Genomic DNA, 15,824 nt, shown 5'->3' with positions numbered 1-15,824 from the left:
AGAGGATGTAAATAGCTCCATGTGTATATATGCAGAATCGCAAAAGATTCTGGTAACTTTCGCAGTAAAGTTTGGGAATAACTTTCTAGGCCAGTGGCTTTTATGAAACCAATTAGCGGCTGGGGCTAGAAGCCTCATGGGACCCTCATGTTCATATCACTGAAATTATGTTAAGCCCATGTTTAACTTTAAGCATGGGGATTTCCTTGAATTTCGAGGCACTGACATATTTCAGTTGCCTGCCTATGTGGTAGGGATGCTGCGATGTATTTATGCAATGAATACAGTGTCAAGCCCTGTATGAACATTTATACTTGCGATGTATAACATGATTCAGGTAATACGTGCCTGTGGGTAGTATGAAACATTAGGTAATGCCTAACATGATGCTGTAGGTAGTGGCTTTCAAATAGGCAACCTGTGAATTCTGGTTGAAATTATGTAGTGCAAAATTGCTGTATGGTTTTGAAACACCCCTGTGAATGTGTATTCCCCTCTGCCAGAAAGGCTGTGGCCCAACCTCTCTCATAGTTAGGACTAGAGTTTGTCTTTAAGTCTTATCGGTGGTCTAGTGAGGGAAAGGCAATACTGGAATATGGGCCTCAGAGAGGAGAATAATGGGAGGTTTCTAGGGGGAAAGCACAAGTTTCATTTGATCAAAGTGGGCCATTATAAGCACCACAGTGTCAACTGGAAAATTTATGTACATAGTTTAGGTAAACAGCTATGGACGTAGTTTTGATCAATCATGATCACAGAGGGGATGTTGAACTGCAAGGATTTGGTGTTTCCAAATAAATAACGAACTGCTCATAAAACTCTTGACCAGCTGAGGACATGATTCCAGCCTAAAGAATGCTTTATAGTGGTAAAGAAATAGGATAATGTGCTCCGGTTTTGTTATTGTGTTTAAATATGTGTGTTTCTTGTGCATGCAATTTAAAAGCAATGTGGCTTCAGAATCTCTGCAGGCGAGTGTGTGTGTTTTCATCCAACCCTTGCTCTTTGCTAGTTTTACTGGAGTCCACCACATGTGCACCTCTGCAATTTTGAGAATAAGGTATGGTTAAACCGTAGGAGAGCTTGAGGGGGAAATAGTAGGCTTTTGGCACTGTGCATCCTCCACTCGAGAAGCGATCCTGGGCAGAGATTCTGCACCAGCCTGGTACACCAAGAGACCTGGCTGTGGGCAGTTTTGAGAGTCAGCCTGTATATAGAATAAATAATAAAATCTGTTTTGAGACTCTGTAGAACAGCCTGAGTCTCCAGTGGGAGAAGCCCGTCCAGTTCAGTGACATACATGTATGCATACTCGCGTATGTGTGATGTGAATGTAACGGTGTTAGAATTGCAATGTGTTTTGCGGTCCTCTTCCCCCCATGGCTGAGACCACCAGTCCTTTTTGAGGCTTAGGATATTTTAGATTGTCTATTTTAGTGACCCGAGTTGTTGATATGTCCGGTTTTAGAACAATATTAAAGTCAGTTTTGCATGGAGAATGATTTGATGTTTACAGGGAGGAAAAACTCTTAACATTTTTTATTCCATTTTGGATCACTTTGTTAATTTTTCCCAAAGTCCTCATCTCTCTGATGTTACTGGAAGAGAGTGGCTAGAGCAGCTGCTCTCCTGCAGATCCAGCGCTTGCCAAATGGTCTGCATGATCGGCAGCAGGCTGTGTGGGCTCACAGTGAGATGATGTTAGATTTGGATTTTCTGTCGATTTTATAGGCAGTTGTCAAGTATCCCTTAGGAAGCATGTAACAAGGCAGAGGATGGGAGTGCATGTGTGTGGTAATGTCCAAACTCGATTCAGTGTAGGTTTTTTGTCCAAGGTTTGAGACAAAAAATAAAAATTGTTTATGCTTTCCCTTGCCAACTGATCTTCTTCTTTCCCTTCCAAACTTCTCTGCCTCCTATTTCAGGCAAGTCTTGTATAAATATAATCCTTTCAGCTTCTGATTAAAAAACATTTTGCACCTATTAACTTAGTCTACTCAGAGAGAGAACTGCAGTTTTATACTTTTTTTCCCTTAAAATAGGAATTTTAAGCAATGTTGTCATTTTGACTATAAATTTGAATGTATCCTTTGAATTATTTAGATAAATATGTTGAAAGGGAACAACAGTTAGTTACAGTCTCAAGGACACCTCACAAACCTCACAGATTTAATTTCTCATAGGTAATCAGGCCTAATCCTTGATTTGCATTAAATTCCCTTCTGAAAATGAAAGTGCATTTGCAGCTTTATCCTGTTAAGTTAAAAATGAACAAGTTTGCCTGTCAGCATGTGAGGCAAGTTTACTTCAGATATTGTTTATGGATAGCTAAGTTCTCTTCTCAATGAAAAATTGCCTTGAATAAAGTGTATGTTGGAAGGATATGAAAAGCTCAATTAATTTGACAAAGAATTTTCCTTTAAATGTGTCCAGCAATCTTGCAGTGGCATTTTGCAAACAGGTATGTTTATCATCATGACTACACATTAACGTGAATACCCCAAAATTCACAGACAATGAAATTGGAGTCATGCTTTTCATTCACCCTCGGGTGTGATCTAAGCTTTTTGCATGCACCAAATAAGAAATACAAACAAAATGGGGGAACACGAGTAGTTTTAAAATGTTGGACACTGAATAAATCTGAAAACTTCACATTGATTTTGATACCATTACACTGCATTTGGTATTTTCTCTGTTTGGCAGGTAGGTAGGGGGGTGAATTGCCTTTTGTTGGCCTCTGTCAGGAGGATGAAAAACAAGCTTGCATTTTAACTCTAACTTCCTCTGTCTCAAGCAGCCTGTCAGGTTTTTTTTCTCCTGCTTCTCTTTACATCTAACTGCTCCTCACCTCCTATAAGGAATATATAACAGAGACCTCATCTCAAATACTCTGTTTAGCCACATTCACAGAAGTCACATTTAAACTGGAAAAGATGCTGATTAGAGCTATCAGGTTATTCAGGGCGACGGAGCACTGTCTTACCAAAAGAAGCAGGCCCTTTCACCAGAAACTGAAGAAGATCCTGGGAAATGGAGAAGTAGGGCAAAAACTTCACTGCTTCAAGAAAAGAACTGGATAGATTTAGAAGTTTTGCAGGTTTGGGAGGACTTGAACTAATTATCAAAGAAGTGCTCTCCATTTCTGTATTGCTTTGACTTAGATATTACAAAAAGCAGCCATATTTCTCTTGGTAAGGGTCTGTCTGTCTTGTTTTGCTTCAGAAGACTCCTGTCTCCTAGGAGGTTGCCAGTTATTAGAGATATGGGAGTATATAATATGCTCCAACAAATCTGAAAGCAAAGCATAACAAAAATCTTCATGTAGAAAGACCTCTGAACAAAGTGTTGTATCATAGAAAGGAATGCTTTTATCCATAGCATTATCAGCTCAGAGTAGACTTCAGCTGCACCCTTTTTCAGCAAACAGGAAGAGGTCTATGAATTATTTTCAAGTGCCAAGCAAGGTCAGTGTCTAACAATACAGCAAAAGCAACTAATACGACTTTTGCAAGCTTAATTATCTAAAGCATGGCCCGGATTCAGGGAACAGATACCTGACAACTGAGATTACTTAGCACTTGACCATAAGTGGACAGACTTTTGCGAGAGCAAGCTTGAGAGTTCGAGAGCAGGGAAAATGCTACAATTACGCAACAGAGGCAGCTGTCAAGTGGAATTTCTGTTCTGACTTTTACCCTCTCACGAACCAGAAATGTTGGAAGAGGAAAAAAATCTCTTCCGTAAAAACTGACACCTTTCTGAAATGAGATATTCTCCCCAGACCATCCAGCACTCACTGAAAATGATAGCAACATGACCACGTTTTCCTGAGGACCTGCCTTGGATCCTACTGTCTATGGCTTGTGCCCCCAGGGCTTTCGGTCCTCATGGACTGCCTTCACACCATCAACTCCATCCTCATTTGGTCTTTCGATGTTGGCCCTCTGCCAAGAATCCAAATTCATACCCTACTTTGGATGCCACAGAAGTTTGTTAAAAGGGAAATTTGGGGGGACAAACAGTTTGGGATGAATGAATGGACACTTCTTAGAGCGTGAAAGCTAATCAGCGTATGTTACTAGGCTGAGGCGAAACAAAAAAAAAAAATTATTCTTGTCCATGTGGACTAAATATGTGGCTTGCTTTCATCTTTTCCTGTGGAAGTATGCCCTTTGATAGGATAGGTATGTGTCTATTACAAGACATCTTTATGTTACGTAGGGCAAACGGTATGACATTGTGCATCAGCAATGAGCTCAAGCAGGAATATCAGGTGTCCCGACTGCTTTAGATGGATTACCCTTGGAGAGTGGCCATTACCCTTTCCACACGTCGCGGGTGTTGATGTACAGAGGTTTAAACCAGCATTGTTCTGTTAGGTCATCAATATATGACATTGAATCTGCATCAAAGCTGGTTACAGAGTGCAGTTTTTGTAAAATCAATGTTAAAAAAAACCCCACACTAAACCATATTTCTTTGAGACAAGAGCAATGAAAAAACACCCTTTGCTGCGTAAGGGTCCTGTCTTCTCAGTGTTTTGTGTCATATCAATCTCGGCTTTTGCGATTTCATTAAAATTCCCAAGCGGTCAGAAGGTTGTTGCTTAATAGATTTAGCATTGGCTGGCTACATCAATACTGCGTTTAGTCACATTTGTTTTACTGGGGACATCTGTGAGAAGAGTTTAGCAAATATATTCATTCATTTGAAAGGAACTCGGTACACTTTGAGCCTTGACTGCACTGCAGTCCCGTGTACCTGACCATTTCCTTCCCACTGTGAGATGGTAACGTAAGTTAAAGCTCTGCTAGACGTTGCCTCTGCAGGCCAGAATACTTTGTTCCTAAAGAATTTTTGCATTTTCTCCGAATGATATACTTCCTTCACATGGTCCTGTATGGGGAAGGGATTTTGGTATGGAAGTAGGTGTGAATTTTTCAGTGAAAACATGAGTTGATTCAGAACAGGGAAATGCCTCAACTATCAGAAATTCCTATAGGATGAAAATCCTGGGTTTTTGTTGGTTTCCTCCTTGTGTTTTTCTGACCTTGCAAAATGAAATAAGTCAGTAGGGAAGGCTTTACTGTCCTCATGTTAATTCACCTTGTTGTGGGCAGTATTGGGTGGTGACTAAGCCCTGGTATGTTACATGCTATTAGCGTGTTTTTCAGAGAATGCGGGCATTAATATTCAATAGGCTATGAAACAACATCAATAAAGGAATAATATTGATTCGAGGACCTTACCTACAGACATTCTTACAATTAATTTGAATATGTAAGACTGAAAGAGCATTCCTTTCCTTTGCATTTCATGTAAATATTTATATATAAATGTTCATGGATAAAATAACCTATTTTTGACACTGCTATCAGGAATATTCGTTGAGGGAAATCCATGTGAGATCAGGTACCTAGCAAAAGGCGTTCGAGTGGCAGAAAGATTAGATTTCTGTCAACATTTAGGTTCAGCCTAGGACCGCAGGCCAGCCTGCGACATCTGTTCACCTTTTCCATAGCTGCAGAGAACATTTAAGCAGTATTTGTGAACAGCAGAGATTCTGGAAAAAAATCCAGCGAGGAAAAAGAAATAGATCCAAAATAAAAATTAGTATGACTGGCTATCACTAGAGAGGAGAAAGCATTGAGCAGAATCTGAGCTCTGAGGAGGAGAAAAACTGTGACCCAAGAAAAACATACAATGAAAATGTAGTGTATTAAAAGCTGTTTTGGATGTTTTCTTCTGGGCACAGTTGAGACATGCCCCTGATATAATCTCCCTGAATGTTTGAGTTACCCCATAGCTTTTGTTGAACCACACTGGGTTAGTACATTGCCAAAATTGTAAGTGAGACTTTTGTTTGACTTTTTTTTTTTCAAGGTTTCTTTTTCTTATCCAAATGAAAAGGCAATGGAGAAATGCCATTTTAAAGCAAACTGTTCTTTTCTGTACTTTCCCCCACCACCACCACCAAGAAGTTGAATGTTTAGTCTTGGACTGTTATAATTGCACATCTTTTACTAGAAAAGTCAGAATTGAAGGTGCTAAATAAAGCTGTCTGTAAACCTGGATCTGCACCACGACACATTTTCCCCAGTTCCATCTTAAAATAACAGGAACAACAGTAATGATATTTACCCTTTTAAAAAGTCTCCCAAGCAAAAACCAGCCCCTGTTACCAAAGAAAGATTGAAATAGAAGTTAATCCTTGCTGATTTGAAACTTGCTGAATGAACACACCTGCAGGCACAGCCCAAATGTTTGATTCAGCTCTAGCTGTGTAAATGAAGAGACTTTTCCCCAAAGTCAGAAGAATTTTTGGGACACAGAGGGCTGTAATGCCAGAATCGGACCTTCTTGGAGTGACAGCTTTCCTCTTCCTTCTTCTGTGAACTTAGTAGCATGTGACATTTCTTTCCTTGGTGGCTATGTTCTGGAAAGATGCAAGGATATCCCAAGGAACAGGAAAAGAACTTTCCACTAGTTATTACTCCTGGGGTGATAGGGTGAAGTGTTACGAGGAATGTGTAATTGGAATATGTGGAAATTAGCCCCCAAATTCATATTTGTGGAGAGTCCAGAATTACGATGTTGTGATACTTATGCAAAGACACACCTCTATCTCTGCAGGCTCACTGAGAGCAGCACACTCCCTGCCCCATGGCAAGGGGACCTGAGGTGAAGCTCAGGCTAGAGCTCCTGCTGGTGGCCATTCCCTGGGACCGGAGGAGTAGTGGCCGCAAGCCAGATCCATCTGGCCCTATACCTTCACCATCAGCAAATCCATTTCTTTCAGTTCATTTGGAAAATGGAGCAAAAATCTTTTATTTCCAAACTTTGTTTTGTCTTGGTTTTTTTTTCAATATCCTTTTAAATTATCTTTTGCCCTTGGCGGGGGGAGGCGGGGAGGGAGGCAAACTGTTGAATATCAGAATCCTTTATGATGGGCAGATGTTACTTGATTTGGCAGCTGGCATGAGGAATCTCTGATTTCAGTCCTTTTGGCTCAGAAGAGGGGCCAGCCTTCTGGGTAGCTCTTCTGTTTTGGGGCTGCGGATTATTTGAGGCTGGTGGTCTGCAGAGCAGACCTCTGCCTGCTGCCTTCTTGGGAGCTGCGGTGTCCTTTGCACCCAACTCGGAGCCCTCTTGTTCTCATCTCTCCTATAGTGGAAGCAGAGGCAGTTCAGGATCGGTTTAGTGCTGTGTCTATTATTATTATTATTATTTGAAGGGAAGAAATCCCACGTATGATTGCATAACCCTCAGCATCCTGTTAAGCAAAGCTTTGCTTGAGAACATTAACAAAAGCTGGAGTTCCTGTTTGGACACCACTGAGGATGCAAACTTGGGCTTTATGAGGGCCCTCTTCCCTTTTAACTGTTGGCCAGGAAAGCCATCTAGCCTTGGTGAGCTGTTTGGTACAGAGAGGGTGGAGCAACACTGGGAAGGAAAGCGACCTTTCCCTTGTCATGTGAAATCACTTGGTTCCCATTATGCCTTTTTTTTTCCTCCTTACTCCTTTCTATCGTGGTTTATATGAGCGCCTCTTCTAAATGCCGCAGCAGCAATAGCCGTTGTAAATATGGTTGCAATTTCATGCCCCCAAATTTCCTCTGTTATCTTTAATCTTTGATCATTACAGTCCCTGAATGTAGCTTTTTGGTAAGCTGCAGTTTTTTATGTTACTGCTGTTTAGAATTAACTGGTCTGCTTCCTAAAAAGCCAAATGTTTAATCAATACATATCCTACTGTGTATAATAAATACATTTCTGCCATCACTTTCTGAAGAGAGAATGCTTTTGATTTGAGCCAAATAGTTTACAAAATGGTGAGGGAAGGTTTTTTCTTTTTAATAGATGTTTAGTGCGATAGGGCCAACCGGCAGATTAGAGCATAGAAACAGCACTGAAATACGGGGCGGGGGGGGGGGGGGGGAGGAGGAGGGTTGGACGGGGTAGTTTTTACATGAATTAGTTTATTTTGAACATTTGTTACATTAACATTCACTGTAATGAAGCTGATTAATTTCTCTGGATTCTGTTCATTTCCCGGGTAGTAATTTGAGAACCTTTCAATAAACTAAGCATTAAGAAGGGGGTTCGTGTATTGGAGTGTGCAATAGGTAAGCAAGTTGTTGCTGTGGCTCTTTTCCTAAACTTTGGAAGAAAAAATCCATTTTAAACCTGTAATAACAGTGGCTGATTACTTCCCATCAACTCACTGGCTTCCAGGGCAGAATTTTCAAACTGGTTATTGCTTGCACTGCTCTACTATAAAGTACAAGGTCTGTAAATTAAAGTTGGACCATAAGAGATTTAATCTGCAATTTTATAGGTCTCTAATCCAATGGTCATTTTGTATTTCCAGCTTTGAGTATATTATCAGAGTTTGGGAAGTTTTTTTGTGTGTGTGTTTGGGATTTATTTATTTGTTTTTAGTGTCTTTTCAAATTATATTGTGAATTACAGCAGGGGAAATATTGATGCTTTTTTAAATCCATCTCCCCCCAACCTATAGATTAGAAATGGTAAACAAAGTTGTTACACACTGAAGAATAAAGACTTGGAACGTACTTCAAAAGGAGTAATTTACTTGGAGCTGGATGTCCTATTTAATCCTGTAAGTTGAAATGTTTTCTCTTTGCTTATCCTTTGTGTAAGAAATCGAGACTGCCTGAACCTGCAAGGGCTGGGGGGCTGATCCGTTAAGCACGGGGACCAAACGGGAAAGGTCCTGACCTAAATGCACCTGGCTGCGGAGGGTTTTGCCTTCATGCCGTTGGTACGGGAGCGCTGGCGCAACGGTCCACGCAGGTGGATGAGATGATGCCGAGGACGTGACGGTGACCACGGATGTCTTAGGAAGGCGGTGTGGATTATCGTCCATAAGGGCTTCATTTGGAACAGCCGAAAAAAGGAGTTAACGTCTAGATTATACGTTACTTTTAACACCTACTTCCTCCTGAAAAAGCTGACCCACGATGTTCTCTCCTCACAGGGTGTTGACAGGAAAATTAATGAGGCATGTACACAGCGCGCTTAGTTTTTAGGTGGCTGAGTCAGTCGCAATTGTTTATGCCCTACAGTCCTTTACCAAGTTAAATCCTGTTTATTAAGGCCATCACGGGCTGTAATGGAGCTGCGTTCGTGCCGGCTCGGTGGTGCGGCGGGACTGGAGACCGTTGCCGCTTACGGCAGCAGCGCGCGGGGATGGCTTTGGTGGTGGAGTTGGGAGGGCTGGAGGGGGCAGCCGTTTCCACCCACGCTTGGAGGAGCCAGCCTGGCACTGCCAGACCTGCGGAGGGGTTTCGGGGGGCTGCAGCTGCCCTGTGTCCGTGAGGAGCCGCAGCACCCCAGCACGGAGGGGCTGCTTGCGGGGGACGCTGCCGGCAAATCCACAGTCACGAAGAAGCTTCCACCAGAACCCTGGGCAGGTATTGGTCCTCTTGCCTGTAGACTGGCGCTCTGGCCACCAAGCCATTCTTCCCCCTGTAGTGAACATAAGGGGTTATATAAATACTTCAGTTACTCTGTAAGGTGCCCTACTGCTTTCTTTAGGTCCGTTCCTGAATGACTCTTAAGGGAGGTTGGCCTTACCCAGCTCAACCCCTGCACGTTTTACCTGGAGTGATGGACCTGTGCGTTAAGGGGGGACTGCTTGTACGGTGCAGTCGCTGCTCTTCAAGTCAGTAGATCAGACTCTGAATTAGATTTGCGCCAGGAGAATTAGATCTGCGCCAGGGTTGTGGGGAGCATCGTTATGTACACCTAGCTACTCATCATAAATCATTTAGAGACGCTAAAGCGTGAAAGATGCTGGGGTTCCCAATCAACGGTGGTGATGCAAAGCTGAAAGGATAATGCTTAAAAATGTGATTTTTTTTTTTTTTTTTAGGTAAAAGCAAGCATTAGAACATTCAAGCCACGAGAGAAGCGCTTCACGGAAGAGAACCGCAAATTTTCTAAAAAGGTAAAGTTTGTCTTTGGACTAAGCGCTCATGTTTGCTTTAGGAAGATTTTAGTTTGGTGTAGGATGGCTCGAGGAACAAAACCTATTTATGCATAGAAACACATACGGAGCACATTTTTTTCTGTATATATTTAAAGGCTTGTTAACACAAAATTGTTTTCTGATCTAGTTTGCATCAGTAGTTCTGCTTTGTGCTTCAGGGTGGGGAAAATGACACCCGTAGATGTTGCACAGTTCACAGAACCTAAAACAAAATGAGCCAGATTCCTCTCTCCTGTAAGGAAGAAATGAGGTCTAAATTAGTTGCTTAAAAAGTCTGTAGCATTTTAGAACAATGGCCGTTATCCTTTTTTTAAATAAAGGCGTGATATAATGAGGCTGCAATTTTGTATTTATTTTTATGGACTAATTCAAAACAGGTAGAGAAAAGGTTCTGTATTTGGATTAAATTCTATCTGCCTGTTTTCCTAAGACATTGCTATTTTGTAAAAATTGAAGGGGAATAAAGGTAGGTTTCTGTTACTGTTTTATGTAGTTTTGGCATCAAAATTTGCTTTTTTCTTCTTCTTCTTTTTCTGAGGGATAAGGAAAATGGTTCTGAAAGGTTTGGGTGTAATCAGAAAGCAGACAGGAGCTGGAGAGTATCTCTGAAATAGAAGCTTTATTTGTAATGTATGCCCTGGCATGCATTTGTAGCTTAAATTATCCCCGTTTCTGAAGCAGTAGTAGGATATTAGAGTATTTGATTAAACTCCTCTTCTCCTCCCCTCCTCCCACTCAATGTTTATCAGATCTTATCAAGAAATGTTGATCGCGTGAAAAAAATCACCATGGCAATATGGAATACAATACAATTCCTTCGGAGCTGCTTTCTCTGGGAGTCCACGGTAAAGAGTGTGATAGCATTTGTGGTAAGTGGATTTCTTCTTTATTGCATAAGACTAAGTGATATAAGATCTCGAGTGTTGCAGTGCTTCCTCCCCACCAGCTTAAAGCCACGTATTGTTTGCTGTTATTGGCGTTTTGTGGCTGCGCCGTGGTATGGCGCGCGGAGTCCAAACTCAGGCCTGCGTTGTGCCGGGCAGGCATGGAAATGAGACTTTTGGGAACAGCCTCCTCGCCCTTGGTGCAGGGGCTTTCTGTGTCTCGGCAGGTCTGCACCCATCTTCTGTGGGCATTTTACTGCAGTTTATCAATGTATGTTACTCCCGCTGCTGCTGCGGACTGTGCTGCACGTCCTTATTGCACGTCAGCAGGTCTACTGATGTTGCCTGTTGCAAATCTCTTCTCTTGACGTGATAATATATTGCTTAAGGTGGGGGGGGGGGGAAGGTAAAGGAAAAAAGGCTGGTCAGCGAGTTCTGCTGTGTTCTGAGAACAAACAGCCCAGTTGTCCACCTGCCTGTCCCACTTTTCAGCTCCCTCCTTTTTCCTCTTGGTAGTAAACACCCCACTTGCAGTTTTCTTATAATCCACTCAAGCACAAAAAGGTTTTGCCTGCTTTTTATTCTGCGGTGTGACATTTTCTTCATGCTTGAAATGTTTGGCATGCCGTTAAAGGTTGCAAAATTGTTTTGTGGTGGTCCAGCATGAAAAAAAAAGTTTGAGTTGAGTGTTTATTAAGCAAAATAACAGCCACATCTCCAAGATTTCTAACCCTTTTACTGTCTGTGAATTGTAAGTTGCTTTAAGGTTCCTTTGAGGAAAACACTTCACAGTGTATTTGATGAGTAAAGTGAGCCATCCCTGGCTGAAAGAAGCTCAGAGTAAAGACAGAGAAGCAGTCTTTCACCCTGCAGTTTACAGGGATGACTGGCAAGTAAGAGTGGAAAGGAAGAAAGGGTGTTTTCTGTGTATTATTTTTTGCTTTTGTTCAAAGCTTATTTAAATCATATCCAGAGCTCAGTGGTTCGAGAGCTGGTGACTAGTGCCGTGAAGTATCTTCTCCACTGAAGAGCAGAGATGCTAATTGATATACCCTTCTGTAGGATGCATATAGATATGCTGAAAGCACCAAGAGGAAGAAAACCTAAATAAACTTATCCTTGCCCTCAAGGCCTTAAGGTGATGGATTCCTTGGAAGAAGTGGAACTGCTGTGCCTGAGTGTGTGTTTGCATAGTGGTGGTCTGAAATCCCTCTCCTTGTGCTGTGCGTAGGAAAGGAGGATGAGCAGGTACCTCGTTGATGCGGCTGTGAAGAGGGATTGTGTGGTCGTGCATGCTAGAGGTGGAGAAGGAGGGATGTGCAGTCCCCGCGGTGACGTCCTGCCGTTGCTGCTCAGCAAGAATCTAAGCGCGAGCCTGGGAGGTGCTGAAGTAGGGACCAAAGCACTTGAGAAGCTATGGCTGTTTTCTAGACTATGGAGAAGTTTAGCAATGTTTGTAAGTGATAATGAGGCAGAAATATAAGAAAGTGGGAAAGTGGATCTGCAGAAAAAGTAATTGATTCGTGGTAAAACGGATGGTGAGCACAAAGGTAGAAGGCTACAGGTTGCAGATCGTGAACATCTTTACTGTATCCCATAATGCTACTGGTTTCTTAACAGAAAGTGTGTAGTGGGAAAGGAAGAGAAATACATGAATATATGAATGCAGATAAGAAGTGACTTCCTCTACGCATCAAAATCTAAGTCTGATTTTTCACGTGGAAACAATTCAGCTCTAGCGCATGTAATGAAGAGCTAATTCTGTGTATCTCGCTATTTCCAGTGTGTGTTCATAATTCTGAAAATAGGCAAGCACTGTGGTAGATGCAGCAAAAAAGCCCAAACCTGTGCATGTGATCCATTCTTAACAGGTTAAACAAAAGGTAAATTAGAATAGCACATTTGTAAAATCATCATTCCCCAGCAAGCAGCCTCTGTGTGCCTTCCATGCCCAGCTTTGAATCAGCCTAGCTTTGTGCCATATTTATCCTCACTAGCAACCCACTTGTATCTGACTCTGAAAACCTGAGAGGAGGGCAAGATGCACAAAGCTCCTTGAACATTTTTCATCTGGGTTCTTGAAACCACGACTGTTCAGGGATAGCATGGTGAATCTATGGTTTTAAATATTAACCAGGCTCCAAAACCTTAGAACACCCTTCTCTCCCCAAAGTTGTTCCTTGGGCTGCTGATAACAATGAAGCATGGTTGTATTCTGCGTATTTCACCTATTCTCATGGCAATAAGCCCATAGAGTGTGTTCCTGATGACCCCCCCCTCCCCATTGCATTGCCCTTGGTTTCCCTCTACAGGTAGCCTATGCCCCTCTTGGGAAGGGAGAACGGAGGGAGGGATGAAGAGGGAGGAGGAAGACAGGCAGACAGTGCTATCATATGAGCCTTGTTTTCTTAAGCAACCAGACTATAAACAGCCAGACAAAAGAAAATAAGAGATCGTTGGAGCATTGCGATAGGCAAGGACTGCAGTATCTTGCACCTTCCTGTTTTAGTCTTTATTACAGTGTACCTCCCTCCCCATTAAAGCTGACAGCTAGGGCGTATGACAAGGGCATGTGCTGCTACTTCTGGGTGCGCAAGAGAAAAAGAGGGACAGATAAAGAGAGGGGAAACAGAGGAGGATAGTGGAGGCAGGATGCAGATGAATGGGGAAAATGCCATCATTGTGTGTTCTCATTTTTAAGATACATCATCCCCAGCTTAAATTTCTGTATTAGTCTGTTATGGTGAGAGGAGACCATCCAAGAACATGTGAGTAGTTTTCTTTTGCACTTTAAAAATGAGATCTTACTTTGTGTCTGCATTCTGCAGTGTTTAATCCGATGACTTTTAACCTGAGTCATTCATGTAGGCACTAAAGACACAGATCAGGCCTGTTTAGGTAGAAGTGAAATTAGGATTTAGTCAAGCTTGGGGGTTTTGGAAAGAGGGTTGAATGAGAGGTCTGATGAAAAGCAAAATGTCACTTTTGGAGAAATTTGCACTGTGCACGAGGGGGTCAGTGCAAGTTGTGTGTTACACTTAAATTCAAAAAATAGTGCGTCAGAGGAATGAAAGTCATGGCATAGTTTTTTGACTTCTTTATAGTGTAAACTTTGTGTTGGCTCTGGTGCCAAAATAGGCACCACATGCTGTGCATAACTGAGAATATCAGTACACGTGTAAAAAGTTGCCTGTAGTGCTAATAGTGTTCACGTGCAGGGAGAAATCTTAGTGTGTTCTCCTTTTAGGTAGAGGGTTTTTGAGATTTGTAGAGAATCTTAAGACCAAAAGGCTCTTTCGGTAATCCCCTCTGATTATTTCATTTTCATATAGTTATGTCTGTATTCAACCCAGTATGTTGTATTTTAACTGAAAGCTCTCAGAAAGGGCTCTTTGTTAAGGTGCTCCAGTATGTCCACTCGTGGTGCTGCTCGTGTGCCTGATGCTCCATGTGCTATCCTTGGCAATTTGTTCCCAGTTTCCAGGGCGAATGTTCTGGTTTTAGCCTTGATTTCCTGGTACTCATCACGCCTTCCTCTTGTCACACCTTTCTCCACTGAAGCCTCACTTCCACGCTGCATTATTGGTGTCCAGAAAGCTGGAGTTGCATGGTGAAATATGCCTTAGGAAATGTCTGCCTGTAAGTCATTTTGTGTATCTGTGCGATTATGAGCTGTTTGTTTTTTCCACTCATGCATGTGAAAACTCATGTTCTCATCTTTCAAATGCAATTTTAAATCAAATTCCTACTCCTTCCTGCCACATATACTCGCTGCCTACCTGCTTTGCTCCTTCTCTCACAAATTTGGTTGTGGAAGTTGCATCTATAGTAAGAAATGAATTGTTCTTACTGTACAAAACATATTTTTAAAATATTTCAAAAGTTAATTTTAGTCACAATGATTTTTATATGGAATTATGCATCATTGCACATTGTGCTTGTGATTTTATACAACATAATTACACCTTCTATTGACATTTTTCTAAGCATTAATAGCAATTATGTCATTTAATGAAATTACAGTAATTGCATTAAAAAAACCCTATAATCTGGTGCAAATTAAAAGGATATATTGACTGGAATTTTTACTATCATATATATTTTTTTAAAGTTTTCATGATAGGTGCAAGAGGCATTGACAAGACCAGGCGAGCTATGGAAACCCAGCCTCCCTAGCAGCTCTGTGGTGACTGGCAGGGCTCGCTGCTGATTTGCTTCAGGGTCCCTGCACACTAACCCATGCCAGTACACTACTTTTTTACTGGCAGTGTGTCCTGCTACATCAGATTTAGGCCTCTGCTCATCAAGGCTGCTGCCAGGGTGGGTACAGGTGGGAGCTATTTTTCAGGCTCAGACCTAGCTGGCAGCCTGGGTGAGACGATGAATGCAAGCATGCACAGGCAGTATTTATTCATTTCGCAGTGGTATTGCAAAGTGATAAGTCTTTTATGCTGGATCAGTATGGGGAGGAAAGGAAGGAATGCAATGTAACAGGGTTGAAATGTGGAGGTTCTGGTCAAACCCACTGCAGGTATGTAATGATGAGCAGCTGGGGGAATGACAAGCATGGTATCGCTTTCTCGGGACTTCTCAAAAAGGCAACTGATACAAGATTAGGAAAGCCCTGGTGTTTGTGGCTAAGGGGCAGCTGCCTGGCAGAGCTGCTGGGAGCTGCGGATGCAGTGGAAACCTCAAACTTTAGCTCTAGAGCTTCTTGCGGTGGAGGTGGGATTCTGAGCCCCTTTGCCAGGTAGGAGCTCAAAGCTCTGCAGATCCAGAAGAAGCTGGGTCTGGGGGCTGACCAATTTTTTTATTTTATTTTATTTATTTATTAGGTGCTGGCCTCTTGGGCTGTGGGAATTGCACTGCCCAAGGAATCATGAGTTTTGTGCAGTCCTGTATATAGCCAAGTATTGCACAAA

General features: G+C 42.1%; 1 protein-coding gene across 5 annotated transcripts in view; it reads left to right on the top strand.

Annotated features, from left to right (window-relative positions):
* MCTP2 (multiple C2 and transmembrane domain containing 2) overlaps nucleotides 1-15,824 on the top strand; it is a 126,902-nt gene that overhangs the window by 68,624 nt on the left and 42,454 nt on the right. For all 5 annotated transcript variants that reach the window (XM_064517924.1, XM_064517925.1, XM_064517923.1 and 2 more), the window contains 3 exons: nucleotides 8,525-8,626; nucleotides 9,902-9,976; nucleotides 10,768-10,887. In XM_064517924.1, coding sequence (XP_064373994.1) covers nucleotides 8,525-8,626; nucleotides 9,902-9,976; nucleotides 10,768-10,887 — 297 coding nt within the window. The remainder of the gene's footprint in view (nucleotides 1-8,524; nucleotides 8,627-9,901; nucleotides 9,977-10,767; nucleotides 10,888-15,824) is intronic.

This window comes from Dromaius novaehollandiae, chromosome 10 (genome assembly GCF_036370855.1).
Source record: "Dromaius novaehollandiae isolate bDroNov1 chromosome 10, bDroNov1.hap1, whole genome shotgun sequence".
In the NCBI taxonomy this organism is placed as follows: domain Eukaryota; kingdom Metazoa; phylum Chordata; class Aves; order Casuariiformes; family Dromaiidae; genus Dromaius; species Dromaius novaehollandiae.
Note: the sequence above shows the minus strand (reverse complement) of the source record. Positions and strands in the feature narration are given on the sequence as shown.